This window comes from Phyllostomus hastatus, unplaced genomic scaffold (genome assembly GCF_019186645.2).
Source record: "Phyllostomus hastatus isolate PE091 unplaced genomic scaffold, TTU_PhHast_1.1 phas_contig_150, whole genome shotgun sequence".
NCBI lineage: Eukaryota > Metazoa > Chordata > Mammalia > Chiroptera > Phyllostomidae > Phyllostomus > Phyllostomus hastatus.
In genome coordinates this window covers 3352511-3369013 of record NW_025333611.1, presented here as the reverse complement: position 1 = coordinate 3369013, position 16503 = coordinate 3352511, and the positions used below count along the sequence as shown (strand labels likewise).

Here is a 16503-nt window from a genome sequence, read left to right as displayed (position 1 = left end):
TCCAGCCTCACGCACCCTGTTCCAGCCACGATGGCCTCGCTGTGCCTCATGCCCACCTAGCACCTTTGCAGCTAATCCTCTGGTCCGGAATGTTCTCCCTCAGAGTCCTGCCTGGCAGGCTGTGCTTGACCTCAGCTGCACGACCTCTGCCCTCTGGGCTCCACCCCTTGCCCAGGTGCAGAGTGACGCAGAGCCGGCCCCAGGCTGTTAGTGTCCCACCTTTAGGGCCAGCGAGGCCTGGCCACCGTCCCGGAGGAAAGACACCCTCTGCTCAGTGTGGCAGGTGGAAGGGGCTGCTTAGGGCAGCGAGTGTCCCAAGAGCAGTCTGGTCGCTCCTTGTCACGGTTGTTCGAGTCTTTGTTAACATGGCTGCGGGTCCAGGTTGGAGCACACACTCAATTTCATAGCAGCACAGAGAAGGTAAACTGAGGAATAGCATGCATCTCTGCGCTCAAGTCCCTCTCTCTGGAAGGAAGGAAGGTGTTTCCAGGCCCTTGGCCCAGAGCCTGGCACACAGTAGGCGCTTCATTCTTCGAATGAAGAACTGCACCTCTAAGCCGTATGCCTTACGATCAGAGAAGGCACCTGAAGAAGACCCCAAAGGGGCTGCTTGCGCATTTGCAGTGCTGCGCGCGCCTCTGGGGACGCTGAGTCAGAGGCGGCGCGGAGGATGGGGGGAGGAAGCGCAGACTGGAGAAATATGGGGAGAGAGGGGCGCAGGAGGGGGGCAGATTGGAGGAGTACCGCCGGGGGAGCAGAGGGGAAGATCGTGAGGAAGAGGAGAGTACAGGGAGAGGGGGAGCGCGGGAAGGGATGCGGGGAGGGGGGGCAGCTGAGCAGCTGACGTGGGCCAGGGTCGGTGCGGCTGGCTGCGCGCAGCAACACAGGGTCCCAAAGCGAGGAAGAGAGAGCGCCGAGCCTTCACCTCCCCGCACAGCACGCGCCTCGCGCGCAGAGTAGCGGCCAGCGTGTCCTCTCCGGCCACTGCTGCTCCGGGAGCCGCCATGGCCCTGGCCCTCTGCCCGCGCGTCAGTGGCATCCTCTGGCTCGCCTGCCTCCTGCCCTTGGCCCCGGCCGTAGTGGCTGCAGGTAAGGAGCTGTCCGGGCCAGCGGGCCGCCTTCCCAGAGCCCTAGCGCCAGCGCGCCGCGGCCTCGCCCAGAGCCTGAGCTGCAGAGCTGGCGCCGTGCCCCCTGAGCACACCTCCCTCCTTCCCCGAGTCCCTGCACCGCGTTGCGGAAGGGACACGGGCAGCTGGGCACCGCGAAGCCCTCTACTCTCTCCCTTCGCCGCTCTGCCCAGTAATCGCCTCGCTACTTGCGGGGCCTCCCCGCACCCCTGGGTTCCTGCTGCTGTCTCTAGAACGTCCCTGGGAACCACGCACGCTGGCGCGTGCGGTAACCCGAGAATCCATCCCGATTCTTGGGGACCTCGCAGCCGGTGGGGGTGGGTGAGAATAGTGCGGGGAGACCAGATATGTGGGGGGGGGGCGTCGGTCGTCACGCCGCAACCCCCCAGGGAGCTTGGCCAGGTCGCCCCTCGGAGCAGTATTTTTTGCTTTAAAACGCCGCCTTGTCTGGAGAGCCTCTTCCCCGTGTTTGTGTAAGCTCCGGATAGGAGGCGATTGTAAAGCCCAGGACGCCAGTCTGCCATTTCCTCTCTGGGAATGGTTTCCAAAATGGACCCCGCGCAGGTTCCCCCGCGGGGTGCCACCCCGTGTCCCTGGTCGCGATTCTACGGCCCCCACAGCCCCACCGCCGGGAGGCCAGCACCAGCTTTTCTGTCTCATTTTGGCGACAAAAAAGGGCCCAGATTGGAGGGTTGTTGGGGGACAGCTGGGACGTGGGCAGCCAGTGGGGGGTGTTGAATATTACCCAACAATTTCATTCCCCCACCCCCTCCTCATCTTAAAAGAATGGGAGAGAAAGGAAGGCGGTTTGGTGCAATCGAAGTGACGAGGTAAAACAAGGGCTTGCATCTCAGGGATGACATGAGAGAATTGTGTGGGAATCGTGCCCGCCCCTAGAGGTGCAAAGAGAAGTGGGGTTTCTTGTCCTCTAGGATTGTGTCCAGAAATGACTAATGTGGCCTAAATTTCAAAAAAAAAAAGGGGGGGTATTATTTAAAAGTCATGCGTCGCTCCCAGCCTGGCCAACTGCCCCCATGACATGGGCAGACCTGCTGGGCATGGGGTTGGGGAAAACCCACAGGAGAAAAGTAAAGGATCAGAGGCCCTTTCCTCAGATGCGCCCCCCCCCACCCCTCATCCGTGGGTCTGGGTCAGACCCAGTGGCCTGCTTCCTGCCGCGGGGGCTGAGGTCGGGAGTTCTCTCCCAGATCGGTAACTCCAGGCGGCGCCGTCCAGACTTCAGAGGTTCGCTGGGGAGCGTGTGGGGCTGTCTACCTGTGCAGAGTGAAAAGGCTGATGTGGCCATTTTCCAGAACGTTCAGGGCCCTGCATGCTGTGCTGTCCGAGAAAACACGTGAGCTCTGGGTGGAAGCCCCAGAGCTCGCTCCTGGGCGTCGCCCCTGAGGGTCAAGCTTTGCGGCCGTTGCCACTTTGCTGTTCACTTTGGCCCCTTCCGCTCTGGGTCCCTGGGGGCCCCTGTGGTGCCTTCTCAGCCGTGCGGTGACCGCACTGTTAGGCTCAGACTTGCAAAGATGGGTTTGGAGGGGGAGGGTGGCGGACCTGAGCCTGGGTCCTTCAGCCACACAGGTCAAAGCCTTCACGGTCCATTTCAGCCTAAATATCCCGGACATTTCCCAGAGCCCCAAGGAAGAGGGGCAGCACCGCCCAGGAACTGGGAAACAACTGCTTTAAAAAAAATGCTTACGAAAAAGTGCCCTTGGAGGCTTCTTGTGTCTGGACAGGTTGGGGTCTGCCAGGAGCTGCGCCAGCGGCTGCCTGTTACGTCTGCTGTAGCCTCGGCCCCTCCCACCCCACATCATCCTCCCCTGGAGCCCATCTGCAGCCCCTCCTGATTCCGTTCCCCGGGCAACAGTTCTGTGTCACGCTGACAGGCGCCCATCTCTCTGCAGATGCTGGATGGCCATGAGCTTGCAGCCAGCCAAGTGGCTCCCGCCACCCGCCAGCCTCACTCTGGCCCACACCCCGCTGCCTGGGGGTGGGCAGGATCGAGAGGGGGAAGGGAGGGGATGGCCTCCCATCAGAGCACCTCTCTCTGCGCAGCCCGGCCTGACGCTGCCCCCCGGCCAGAGGGAGGGAGAACAGGACCCAGCCTGGCGGTGCTGACCTGCTCTGTGGTCACAGGCGGCGGTGTGCTCCCAGGGGGCTTAGAGAGCTCAGTCCCTCAGTGTGAAACACACACCTTATCTTCTTGGGGAAGCTTTGGCCAACGGCTCCTGGAATTCCCTCTTTGGGACATGGGTGAGGGGAAAGGCTAGAGCCGTGGGGGCAGGCAGCATTGCCACAAGGCGAAGGGGGACAGCTGAGGTCACACTCATGCGCCTCCCAGTTTTGCTGAGTCCAGCAGGTCTCTCCTGAGCTCCCTGAGGGCAGGAGGCACATCTGCACTTCTGGTCCCCTAACACCTGTGGGGGTGCGGCCCAGGGACAGGTGAACTGTGTCTCCGGACTTCGCCAGGTCGGCTGGCCCCTCTGCCCCACCCTTCTCTCCAGGTGCCACTCAGCACCAGCATTGTTGAGCACCTACTGTGTGCTAATGGCTAAAATAATTCCAAATGGTGTGCAGAGTGTGATTATAACTAAAAAACTTTTATGCGTGAGAAAGAGACAGGATGATCCTTTGGGAGGACATTCGTGATACTCTTTATGCATACGGACGGGCTTTATGATGGAAACGAGCCTTAGTTTTAAAGTCTTACCTTGTTTGTGTGATGAAATATGCAACTCTCTAAAGCAGCTGAAGAATAACGACTTAGGGAAATGCCTGCGGTTCAGCACTGAAAAGAACAATAGACGACACAGTCCCAGAGTAAGAGCAGGGTTAACAAACGGTAGGAGCCTGGCCAGTGTGGCTCAGGGGTAGGAGCATCGTCCTGTGACTGAGGGGTGGGTGTGATTCCCGGTTGGGGCGCATACCTGGGCCGTGGGTTCGATTCCCGGTCTGGGTGCACGTGACCCTGGCCCGGGCACGTGCAGGAGGCGACCAATCCGTGCTTCTCTCTTGCATCGATGTTTCTCTCTCCTCCTCTCTCCATCTCTTTAAAACCAATGGGAAAAAAATTATGTCCTTGAGTGAGGATTAAAAAAAAAAGGAAATGCCCAAATCTGGTAACAATGATTGTTACTGATTATAATTCTTAATAAAATATTTTAATTAATTAATGTATTTATAGAGAGAGGGCAAGGGAAGGAGAAAGAGAGGGAGTGAAACATCAGTGTGAGAGACAAACATTGATTGGTTGCCTTTCGAATGTGCCCTGACCGGGGACCAAACCTGCACCCAAGGCATGTGCCCTGACTGGGAGTCGAACCGCCAACCTTTCGACTTGCAGGCTGATGCCCAACCAACTGAGCCACACCAGCTGGGGCTCTCATAAACTATAGTTTTTAGTTTCTGTTTTATACTTTATTTGCAGGTTGCCTTTAGTCTCACCTTCAGTGCGGGGGTCGGGAGGGGAGTGTTATTTAGAAGGTCTGCATCCCACTCGCTGAAGGTCCCGCTCACCTGCGGCAGCCTGCAAGACTCAGGCCGGGGTTCCCCCTAAGAGCTGCATCCCGCGTATTTCTCCGAGGAGTCAGTCGACCCTCCTGGAATCACAGAGTTCCAGCATCTGCCCCATGGGGACCCCTGGAGGTCGCTGAGAGCAGCGCAGCCCGACGGAACCCTCTGCAGCAGTGAGGGTCCTGGGTCCACCCTGTCCACCACAGTGACCCTCAGTCACAGGTGGCTGGTTGCTCCCGAGTTCGGTGGTGCCGATCTAGAACCTCTCACATCTTCGGCTGACAAACTCAGACCGAGAGGGAAGGAAGGGGTCCTGGCTCGGATGAGGGTGGACCTTCTGCACAATCCAGGCGCCCAGCCTGTGCCAGGGGCCGGGCTCAGCTCTGCGTGTCGAGCTGGAGTTCTGCGGACGCGGACTAGTGCCCAGCAGCGGGGAACGGCGGGTGTTTCTCAGCAGCGGCCGCCGGGGTTCCTCCCGAGATGTGCGCGGGCAGGCACGCATCAGAGCTGAGCCGCAGTCCAGGCGGGGCAGGCCCGGGCCACACACATGCCCTGTGATGTAAACTGGGGGCCCCGGGAAGGGCGTGTGGTTCGGAGTCAGCTGGGCCCAGGTTGCAACCCCAGCTTCAGGGTGAACTCGTCGTATGAGTCTTGGGCAAGTCACCTGGGCTGCCTGGGCCTCGGGTTCTCCACTCTTAAGCAGAGTGATGGAGGCCAGCTCAGAGGGTGGCCGTGGGCTTCCTTGCCATGTGCCCCTCCTGAAAGGTAGCTTTTGTTTTTTGGTTCCTAGGCCTGTATGAGCTTCACCTCGTCACGGATAGTCCTGCCACCACCGGGGCAGAGGTGACCGTCACCGCCAGCCTGGTGGCCAGTGACAACGGCAGCCTGGACCTGCCCACCGACACTCACTTCTACCGCTTCCACTGGGTCCACTCCCCATTGCTGCTCACGGGGAAGACGGAGGAGGCCTTCAGCTCCTCCATCCGTGCTGTGGGGAGCGTGCCCGGGGACTTCCCCGTGTCCGTCTGGGTCACGGCCGCCAGCTGCTGGAGGTGCCAGCCCGTGGCGAGGAGTGCCCTCGTGCTCTCCATCACAGGTGAGGACCGGTCCTGTCTGCTAATCTGCCTTCAGACTCGGGGTGCAGAGAAAACACCCAGCCCCGTGAGCGATCGCAGGCACGCACAGGAGACCCGTGGGTCCCCCTCGGTCACCAGTCGAGTTAACAGAGGATCGGAATGCGGTGGAGCCCTCTGCCGCAGGGCTGTGCTCAAACCGCCACATCACGTGCCTGTTGCCACTGGGGGTGCAAGTTACTCCAGCCCCTTGGGGAGCAGCTGATTCACGGGGATCCATTATTCTACTCTTTTTTTTAAAAAAGATTTTTATTTATTTATTTATTTTTAGAGAGGGAAGGGAGGGAGAAAGAGAGAGCAAGAGAGAAAGAAACATCAGTGTACGGTTGCTGGGGGCCGTGGCCTGCAACCCAGGCATGTGCCCTGACTGGGAATCGAACTTGCGATGCTTTGGTTTGCAGCCCAAGCTCAATCCACTGAGCTATGCCAGCCAGGGCCCATTATTCTACTCTTTAGCCCACTCACCTTCATTCTCTCTCTCTCCCTCACCCTCTTTTCTCCTTCTAAGAAGTTCCTGCTCTCTTGGAGTTCACAATCTCTTAACAAGTTTATCTTCAGGAAATAAACTTCCGTTTGGGTGGTGCCTTATGCACAAAGGTGTTCATTGTAGTGGTGTTAATAATAGTAGAGGGAAACAGGAACAAGCTAAGTATGCAGTCACAGGGGAAAGGGTTAAGGATCCTGGTATAATTTGTACCATGAATAACAATGACCTCTACCTAGAGTTTGTAATGTCCTGGAGAGCACCCATGCTCGTCAAACTTTAAAAAGCAAGACAAAATTGTATCACTAATTTGATCAAGTGTGTTTAATAAACATATACACATGCACACACCAACACTTTGCAGTTCTTCAAAAGTGTCAACAATGGTTGTGTTTGAGTGCTAGGGTGCTTCTTTGCTTTTCATCCCACTTTTCAGCATTTTGCAAATGAGCATGATTAAGCACACCTTACTTTCCGCTTTTGTGGTTAAAAAAATCAGCTCTTCAATAAAAAAAAGATTTTATTTATCCTTTTTAGAGAGAGGGGAAGGGAGGAAGAGATGGAGAAAAACATCACTGCATGGTTGCCTCTCACGCACTTGGCCCACAACCCAGGCACGTGCCCTGACTGGGAATTGAACTGGCGACCCTTTGGTTCTCAGGTCGGTGCTCAGTCCACTGAGGCACACCAGCCAGGGCTTCTCTTTGTTTGTTTTAGAGAAGGACACAGAGCGGAGGTCCTTCCCTGGCCCTGAATGCTGGGTGTGGAGATGCATCCGTGATGATCACATTTTTAAGGCTGATCACATTTTTAAGGCTCACCTGATCCTTTGACATATTTCCCAGAAGTTCCTTTCCAAAGCCTGTGCATTTCCTCTTGATTCTGGGCATCTTTTGTGCCAGAAAGTTCGGGGTCCCCGTGAAAGGGGTGCAGGCGTGAAGCGATGCATGTCACCCCTGCTGTATGTCTTCAGCAGGTCCGCACAGCAGGCGCAGTGACTTCGGGGACACAGGGGCCTCTGTGCACAGCGACCCGCAGGGTCCCCTCTCACAGGCACCCAGCTCTGACAGGGAGGTCAGGTGGGGGAGGCTGCTGGGCAGGCGGGCAGGTGAGGTCACTGCTGGCTCTGCCCTCTCGACATCTCAGTGGTCTCACCCTCCCTCCACCTCTCTCTCCCAGAGTTCATTGCGGGGAACCTCACTGTCACCCAGAACCTGTCCTTGCCCAGACCCAGCTCCTATCTCACCAAGACGGTCCTTAAAGTGTCCTTCCTCCTCCACGACCCCAGCAGCTTCTTCAAGACGGCCTCATTTCTCTACAGCTGGGACTTTGGAGACGGGTACGTCCTTCCCCCCAGGAAGCCCCAAGGCCTTGGCCCGAGGTCGTGGCCCTGTCCTCCCAGGCGGGGTGCTCTGCACTGCCCCCCGCCTTCACTCACCCGCTCACTCCCACTCCGAGCCCTCCTCGAGCCCCTGCTCTGTGCTGAGCTCGGGGTGCACGGGGACCAGCGGTGAGCCTGCAAGCTGACAGAGGCCGCTGGTGCCCCAAATGGCCCTTTAAAAAAGGTCAAGGTAGGAAGGATTTTTTTTCCCCATTTGACTTTGGAGGGACCCGTTGTGGCTTCATTTCCCAAACGTCTCTCCAAACAAGCCCGGCTGCGGGAGGCAGGTCGGGGAGCGGGGGTCAGGCAGGTCACAGACACCTCAAGTTCATGCAAGGGCAGTGCACAGGGGAGACCTCTCACCCGCTTGAGTGCCCCCAGTCCCACTGCTGAGCCCGTACGTCATGAGGAACCGGTAGCCAGGGCGTGTCACGGTGCAGCCACCCTTGACTCTGAGAAGTCCCATGAGTCACTCCTGTCCTCTGACTCCTCCCTGTCGCCTTCCAGCACCCAGATGGTGACGGAAGACCCGGTGGTCTATCACAACTACTCCATCGTCGGGACCTTCACCGTGAGGCTGCAGGTGGTGGCAGAGTGGGAGCAGGCCACGCTGCACGCTGGGAAGGGCGTCGTGCAGAAGACGGGGGACTTCTCCGCCTCGCTGAGGCTGCAGGGTGGGTCTCGGGGGGCTGGTGCGGGCGGAGGGCTTCTTGTTGCCTGGCCACATCGGCCTCTGGTCCAGGGCACAAGGCACAGTGGACTGTGCCTCGGTCTCCTGCGCAGGGAAGGGACACTGGAACCCATCTCTCCCTGGCTTTAGTGGGAGGGGGCGGTCCCACAGTCCGGGCTCCGGGAGCCCTGAGCCACCAGGGTGAATGGGGTCCTCTGCCTTTCAGAGACTCTTCGAGGCATCCAGGTCTTGGGGCCCAACCAAATTCAGACCTTCCAAAAGATGACAGTGACCTTGAACTTCCTGGGGAGGTAAGTGAACCCCAGAGGGCTCTGTGTGTGGCCCGCAGCCCAGCCCACTCTCTCCCTCGGGAGATCCTCAGACCCTCCTCACCCTGACGCGCCCCATGTCTGGGGGCTCTCAGAGGGATGATGCCCCCCAGCCCCTCGTCTGTGCCGGGGCTGTGGGCTCAGGGGCCAGGGGAGGGAGCACGGGCCCTTCGGGGCTGTCTGCAGTGTGGGCCTCAGGGCAATGGCAGTGAGGGACCACCCCTGTGAATGAACGGCCCTCTGTATGTGACTTAGGTCTGCGTCCCAGGCGCCTGGAAAGCGAGCCATCTCGCGTAGGATGTGGCCCAGCTCTTGGCAAGAAAGGCATTAAACTGAGTTTGCAGCAAGCGACAGGACACAGAGAGGCCGGGAGGGTTTGCCTCGCGAGGACAGAAGGAGCTGCAGGGGGCAGCAGTCAGGGCCCAGCCCTGCAGGGACTCTGGTGGGGACGATCCCCCCAGCCCCGCCCCATGGGGGCGTGTCCAAGGGAGGCGGGGCTGGACGGAGAAGGAGCAGCGTGGCCGTGGCCGCGGAAGGAGAAAGACCTGCTGTGGGATTGGCGTGGCTACTAAAGCTTGGTGGGGGCACTTTGGAGGCAGGAACCCCATCCCCCCGCCCGGAGACGGGGTGGGAGGACACGTGGGCGTGCTGAGCGTGTGTTTCCCTCGAGCCAGGCGTCGGGTAAGACGGGAATTCCCACTGGACGCTCCTCAGGTGGCCCTGCGTCTGCGGCATCTGAGCCCCTGCTGCGGCAGGCAGGTGACACGGAACGCTCTTGTCCCCTTTACACCCACCGCCAGCCGAGGCGGCCTCTCAGATCCCCCGCAGGTGTCACCCCCTCTGGGAGACGCACACACGGCACACCACGCGTGTCGCTGGGCATCCGTGCTGCCTCGTCCAGCCGTCTGTGCGTGGCTCTGTCTGTCTCGCTGGCCCAGAATCCCCTCGGGGCCCGAGGCCGTCTCCAGACACTCTTCTCTGCCCCGGTCTGAAAGGTGTGAAGTGGAGGCCAGGACAGCTGGCTGTTCTGTCCTGGGAAGGACACCGAAGTTCATGGCCACCTGGCCTTTCTCGCACCTGGCCTGTGTTCACACTCCCCTCGGAGCCATTTCCGACCACCGCCCGCATCTCCCCGCAGCCCCCCGCTGACCGTGTGCTGGCGCCTCAAGCCCAAGTGCCTCCCGCTGGGAGAAGGGGAGTGTCACCCCGTGTCCGTGGCCAGCACGGCCTACAATCTGACCCACGTCTTCCGGGCCCCCGGGGACTACTGCTTCAGCATCTGGGCTGAGAATGTCATCAGCAAGACGCACCAGTACCACAGGATCCGGGTGTGGCCCTCCAGTAAGTGACCCCCCCTTCCGCTTCAGGGCCAACCTGCCCCCAGGCCGCTCGGGCCGAGCCGTCCACAACCACCCCCTTCAACGCTAGAATCATCAATAGCCCCACTGACCCCAACCGACACCACTGGCCGACTGCCCACACCCTTCTTGGGCCAATTCCACCGGTACCACCGATCCTCCTGCCAGCGCCACCCTCGACACCACACCCCCGGCAGCACCAACAGCCGCCTCAGCCACCACCAGCCACTGGAGCGGCACTGCTGCCGCCGTGGCCACACGCACCGCTGACCGCTCTTCCAGCTCCGTCCAGAACCAGCAGGCAGCTCCATGATCGCCACTCCCATCCGCACCCTCCTTCACGCCCCTCCTGCCAGCCCCTGGCCACTGGACCAATGCCACCCCCGCCATGCCACCCCAGCCTCTCTGCTCGCTTGCTGTCCCCAGCATTGCCATCAACGTCCCTTCCACGTTACCAACGCCACACATGTCCCCAACGTGAACACTCCCGTACGGAATGGGCCTCCATGACCGCAATGCAGCCCCATCCGTCCCCCGCCCAGTGCAGGGTCTCTGTCCGCCAGGGAAGGGTCACCGCCACTCAAGCCAGCATCTTCAGGGGTGACTGGGACGCGTGGGGCTGTCGTGGGTCCCCGGGGAGTGTGAGCGGCTCAGGAAGTGCGTGGCACGGTCCCTCTCACTCCTGAGCACCCTTCCCCCAGCCGTCACCAGGCCCAGACGCTGGCTCAGGGCCGCAGCCGCGGGTGACCGCATGAGGTTCTCCCTTTGGTCTCCATGGGGGCTCTTCTGTGACCCAAGACGAGTGCTTCCCTACGTGGGGTAGAGGGGTGGGTCCCAAACCCCTCGGGGATGATCTCCCAGAAGCCCAGGCAGGTCCCCTGTATAGTACAAAAGGGGGGAGCCCTCCCAGCGGCCCTGGCCCCTCCAGTCTCCCCAGGCCCCGCACCCCACTCCAGGCCCTGGCTGAGCTGGCGGGACAGGCAGATTCTGACCCGTGGGAGCCCTTGGGGGCCTGGGGCCCTGCCTCCCCCAGCGCCTCCTGGGTACTGAGTTCCCAGGAAAACCCTGAATTTGGTGGACAAGACAGCAGTCTGGGTCATCCATACCACCGTTGCTCGGGAAACGCCCTCACGGTGTATGCTGGTGTCTGTAGGCAGGGAACGCCCAGCAGGCGGAGGCGAGCGGAGAGTGAGGGGGAACTCGCACCTGCTAATCGCCTGCCGTGCACCTGGCACCTTCGCACCTCACCTGATCGCATCCCCGTGGTAGGCTCCAGGTGCGGCGTCAGCATCAGGTAGCCTGGTCAGAGGCAGGATTTGAACCCAGGGCCGCCTACCTTTAGACCCCGGGCGCTTCCTGCTCTGCCCTGAGGCTTCCTGACGCCAGGATCGGTGAGCGAGCCCAGGGCGTCCAGAGGGCACGAAGTTGCGACAGAGGGGAGGGCAGTGGGGGGCGGGGCTCGGGGCCCTCCCAGTGTGGCCTCCCTTCCCACCGCCAGCCGCCGAGGGAGAGCCAGGAGGAGGCTGTGATGTCTGTCGTGGCCTGGACTGGGAAGTCCTGAGCCGCCACCCCCGTCCTATGCTGTTCACTAGGAGCCAGTCACGAAGTCCGGCCAGCACCCAGGGGTGGGGACTTGAGCTGCAGCTCTTGGAGGTTACTGTCCACACCTGTGGACGCACCCTATTCCACGACCCTCACCCATGCCGACTTGGTTTTCGTGGAATCCTGGCTTTGCCTCTCGAAGCTGCCCAGCTGGGAGGCAGGCCCCTAAGGAAAAAGCTCCAGGGTGGGGTGGGGTGGGGGTGACTCTTCTCTCCCCCCGCCCCCACCGTGGCCTCCCGAGAGCCGGCGTGCAGCCCGGACACCGAGGTCCGTGACTTCTGCTTTCTCCCTCCCAGGCATCCAGCCGGCCGTCTTCGCTTTCCCCTGTGCCACGCTCTTCACCGTGATGCTGGCCTTCATCATGTACATGACCTTGAGGAGCTCCACTCACCAGAAGGACATGGTGGAGGTGGGTGCTCGGGAGGGTGGGGGCTGGGCCCCCGGGCCCTGAGAGGATGAGGATGGAGCGGGGGTGTGTGGAGAGGACCTGGGGGCTGGGCCAGAGGGCGTGGGAGGGGTCTGGACCCCAGCGCCAGGCCGTGGGGCTCGGGGAGGCGTACGCAAAAGGCACCTGCAAACCAGGGGAAATGGCTGAGTTGGCTCCTTCCCTTTTGACTTACCCCCTGTGCTCGCCCCTTGCCTGGCAGCTGGGCCCACGAGCTGGCGGGGGGAGGGCCACCTGCAGAGGGAGCCCCGGGGAGCAGAAACGCCCAGGGCACAGTGACGCGCTAGGTGGGACCAGAAAGGTGTTTCAGTGCACGCTGCCGCCAGGCAGCCAAGCTTGGGAGGCCACCTTGTGTGGGCGGGCGACTGACCCGTGGGGTTATTTCTTCGTCCCAGGTGGCTGACTTTGACTTTTCCCCCGTGTCTGACAAGAACCCGGAGCCGCCCACGGGGGCCAGGTGCTGCCAGATGTGCTGTGGGCCCTTCCTGCTGGAGACACCCTCCGAGTACCTGGAGGTGGTCCGTGAGAGCCACGGGCTGCTGCCGCCCCTCTACAAGCCGGTCAAAACCTACACGGTGTGAGCGCCCCCCGCCCCTCTCCGCTTTACTGACTGCCAGCCGGCCGCTTGGGTGCAGCAGGAGGGGTCCGCCCCGGCCGACCAACCATCTGTACAGTCCAGCCGCTGCCACGAGCCCCCCTCGTCACACCCCCAGCCGTCTGTTCATCTGTGCAGCGCAGCCACCAACATAAGCCCCAACCTTTGAAGAGGCCCCAAGTGGGCGGACGCTGCGCTCTGACGCGGCCCGTCCTCGCTCCGGGCGTGCCTGGCTGCCCCTTGCCCCACCCTCGCGCATTGGCACGTCCGCCGTCTACGTGGGGTTCCAGCCTTCCGCCCCCAGGCAGCCCCGAGAGCTAGGAGGAAGGTGACAGACGGCTAGGGATGCATCGTGAAAGGCCACGCGTAGAGACAGGTGGGCACACACACGTGTGTCGCGAGGACATCTCCAGTGGTTTTCTCCGCATCAGTTCAGTCGGTCGCCGGGACGTACTCCGAACTGGAACTAAGATGAAATCTGACCTTCTCCACTTGGGCCCAACAGCTCCTGGGTCCTGGTCTGTCCCTTTGTGCACTGTCCCTGCGGCTCCCTGGTCCCACCGGAAGGACACCTTGTTCCCTGCCTGCTTGGTGGGGGCGGGGCTAATACTTGGCGAGTGCAAAGTGCTTTTATAAATGGCGCCCTCTTACACTGAGACCACGCTAATAACTCCCACTGAGAAGAAGGCCTTGAAGCAAAGAGAAGTCGAGCTGGTGGGGACTTGGAATCCCTGGGAGGGGACGGTGGTCTTGCTGCCCCGCTGCCCCCTGGAGGTCCGAGAAGGGAGAGGCAGGGGAACCGAGCCGGGTGCTCTCGCCTGCAGCCCAGTGGCTGGGGCAGGCGGAGCAGCTGGAGGGAGCGGCTTCTGGGGGCAGCGGAGACGCAGTGAGGCCCCAGCCAACCGTGCAGGGGTGCTGGGAGCAACCGGGGCCTCAGTTTGGTGGGGGCAGGGAGTGGGGCGGGAACTCAGCGGCTGTAGACCTCCGCGCTCAGGCTTTGTGCAGAAAACACTGTCGCGCAGCTCATGCTCGTGAAACACGCCGTCATCGCCGAATAAAGTGTGTGTGCTGTGAGTGTATAGTCTCTCCCCTGCGGGGCGGCCCGGGGCTCTCACTTCCCCACGCACGCCCGTTTGAGTGGTTCTCCGCCGCCGCAGGATGTCCCTTCCATGAAGTGACAGGATGGAGCTGCTGTCTGGGGCCCCAAGACTCGGTCCATGATTCTCAGACCGCGGCTCCCTCCGCGTCACCGGCCAATCAGATTCTGAGGAGGGTCTGGCGAGGGTCTCTTGGAGGAGGGTCCAGGCGCCCCCTGGCGACCAAGGTGCAGCCAAGTCTGACACTGGATCAGACTAGATCCAGCGGATCCAGTCCACCAGGCCTGGGCCCTTGCTGAAAATGCAGGTCCTCAGGCCCCGCCCACACCTGGGGAGGGGGCCGCGCCCCTGTGTCCACGGGCCTTCGGACCCCGGTGCGCCAGTGAGGTGTGAGAACCCCGGTCTCCGGCAGGGCTTCTCTGACCCGGACGTACATGAAGAGCGAGGGAGGTCTCGCTCAGTGACCCGTCCTCATGAGGGCAGCTGGAGTGTGGGCCGAGATTCTGCATCTCTAGCAAGAGCCCCGCGGACCCTGCTGGGCCCAGGACCACCCTTGGACTGGAACCCTCTGTGTGGACACCCTTCCTAAGCTCTTCTCCTCCTGTAAGAGGTTTGGGTGCTTCTCTTCATTACCGCTGCTCTCCCACCACCCGCAGCACCCAGCACCCAGCAGGCGCACCCCAAGCGGAACACAGGTGGGAGCGGACCCTGCCTCTGCCCCATGCTGCGCCACTCTGGGAAAACCCCACTTTGAGGGAACAAGCCATCTGCGGAACTTTCTGGGGCTTTAGCATCACTGGCACGCGGGGCAGAGGCTGCCACATGAGGCCCACCTCTGACCCCCCACCCCCACCAACTCGGTGGGCAGCTGTCCGCCACCAGAGCTGGGGGCGGCAGGGGACAGACTCGTGCAGGCACACATCGGTTTATCGCGCCTCACTTGGCTGCGCGTCACCAATGCTGCGGTTTTTACAAAGGGTAGGCCAGATCTTTCGCCGGAGAAGAGGTCACAACTCGCTTCATTGTGGCGTTCCGCAGCCACACCCACGGCACCTCCGAGGTCCGACGGTGCTAGTCCGCTCCGGCTGCAAACCACAGACTGGGCGGCTCACACAGCTGGAATGTATTTAGTTCTGGGGGCAGCAAGTCCAAGATCAAGGTGCTGGTGGGCCGGTTCCTTCTGGGGCCTCTGCCATGGCTTGAAGACAGCCAGCCGCCTTCTCTCTGGGTCCTCACTCCGTCTTCCCTCCGTGGGTCCGTGTTCTAACCTCGTCTTCCTGTGAGGACACCAGTTCTGCTGGATCTGGGCCACCCGAGTGGCCGGGTTGTAACCTGACCCCCCTTAGTGGCCCCGTCTCCGTGTTCTGGGGTGCTGGGGCTGATGAGGCAACACAGGAATGCTGGAGGGACACGATTCACTGAAACCCCTTGATTTCTGGTGTCTGGCCTCCGGCCCCGGGAGAGAACAGGTTTCCGTTGTCTGGCGTGCCGGTGGCCACGGGAAACGCGTACACTTTCCCCGTGTCTGTTCTGGTGGCTCCATCTGTCACAGTCAAGTCCATCCAACAGGAAGTGCTCCAAACCAGAGCCTGTACACAACCACTTCTGGTCTCCCCAGCCCCTGCGGAGCCTTCCTGTCCCACTGTCCCCTCACCCTGCCCACAGTGTCCTCAGAACCACACCAGGACCGCGTCCTCCTCCGTCTGAACCCGCAATCACCTCCCAGCTTAGAGTTTTTCCGGTGGCTGCAAGTCCTGGGTGACCTGACCCTTTGACCTTTGACCTTGAAGACTTCATTCCCGTTGCTCATCCCCTTAGCTCTGTGTTCTTCGGGGCTTTGCTGTGGCTGTTCCCCCTGCTGGAGGCTTTTCCCTGCACATGCATGGGGCTCCCCCCTCGCCTTCTTCACATCTGCTCAAACGTCACCTGCTCAGTGACACTGACCCAGCACTCCCCGCCTCACGTACCCCACATTCTCCACCCCAGAAAGCACCGGTCACTTTCTAACATACTGTTACTTTTATGAATTTATTTATTGCATCTGTCTCCCTCCATGAAATAAAACCTCCAAGAAAAAGGGCCCTTGCATTCTGAGTTCATTATTTCTAGTCGCAGCCCCCAGAACAATGCCTGGCACACAGTAGGTGCTTATTAAATATCATCAAGGCAAGGAGGGTGAAGAATGGCACCCCCTCCCCAAGAAAAACTCAGTCCTCACAGCAACCGGAGAGGAAAGACAAGATTCTAAAGAAAGGATGTGATGTCTCCCCAGCTTGTCTGGAAGGACAAATGACCTGCAAGCTCTGGTCTGGGTTGCGTGGTCATGTCCAGGTGACGGGACCCGGAGGTCTTCTGGCCTGTACCCTAGAGAGAGGGACTGCTGTTGGGGTGTGGGGTGTTCTTCCCTGCCCAGAGGACCCAGAGCTGCCCCAAACTGTGATGGCATTTCGGAAATCAGTCCTGAGGTCTGTCTGTCCCCAGGGCAGGAAGCCACAGCTGGCCCTGCAGAGGACACCTCGTTCTTTGTCGAGGAGGTGGGATCATGAGGTTGGGAGGGGCAGCTGGGATGTGGAGGGTGTGCCAGAGCCCGGAGGAGCAAGCTGGGGCTGGGGCCTGCCTGGCAGCTGGCCAGGGTGCTGAGGAGGGGTGGGGGGCCACCAGGCGGGGTCTGGGCCAGGGGCTCTTAACCTGGGGTGCCTGACCCCCAAGGGGTCCATGGAGAGAATCCACAAACTTTAACGGAAGAAATGGCATCTTCGGTGT

At 60.9% G+C, this 16503-nt stretch overlaps 1 protein-coding gene across 2 annotated transcripts; it reads left to right on the top strand.

The window, feature by feature from the left end:
* Nucleotides 1-785: 785 nt before the first annotated feature.
* Nucleotides 786-13717, top strand: TMEM130 (transmembrane protein 130). 2 transcript variants are annotated; one of them, XM_045826018.1, is made up of 8 exons: nt 786-1089; nt 5437-5742; nt 7443-7602; nt 8152-8318; nt 8541-8625; nt 9782-9984; nt 11900-12012; nt 12480-13717. In XM_045826018.1, the coding sequence occupies exons 1-8, from the start codon at nt 1005-1007 to the stop codon at nt 12627-12629; spliced, it is 1269 nt and encodes a 422-aa protein (XP_045681974.1). In that variant the 5' UTR covers nt 786-1004; the 3' UTR covers nt 12630-13717. The 2 variants fall into 2 exon arrangements, with proteins under 2 accessions (XP_045681974.1, XP_045681967.1); XM_045826011.1 differs by having other exon boundaries at nt 12444-13717.
* The last annotated feature ends 2786 nt before the right edge of the window (nt 13718-16503 follow it).

Excerpts from the sequence above, each read along its gene's own strand:
- TMEM130 (XM_045826011.1), top strand. The coding sequence starts at position 1,005 with ATGGCCCTGGCCCTCTGCCCGCGCGTCAGTGGCATCCTCTGGCTCGCC. Across the intron at positions 1,090-5,436 it reads CCCGGCCGTAGTGGCTGCAG|GCCTGTATGAGCTTCACCTC; the intron begins GTAAGGAGCTGT and ends TTTGGTTCCTAG. Across the intron at positions 12,013-12,443 it reads ACCAGAAGGACATGGTGGAG|GTGGCTGACTTTGACTTTTC; the intron begins GTGGGTGCTCGG and ends TCTTCGTCCCAG.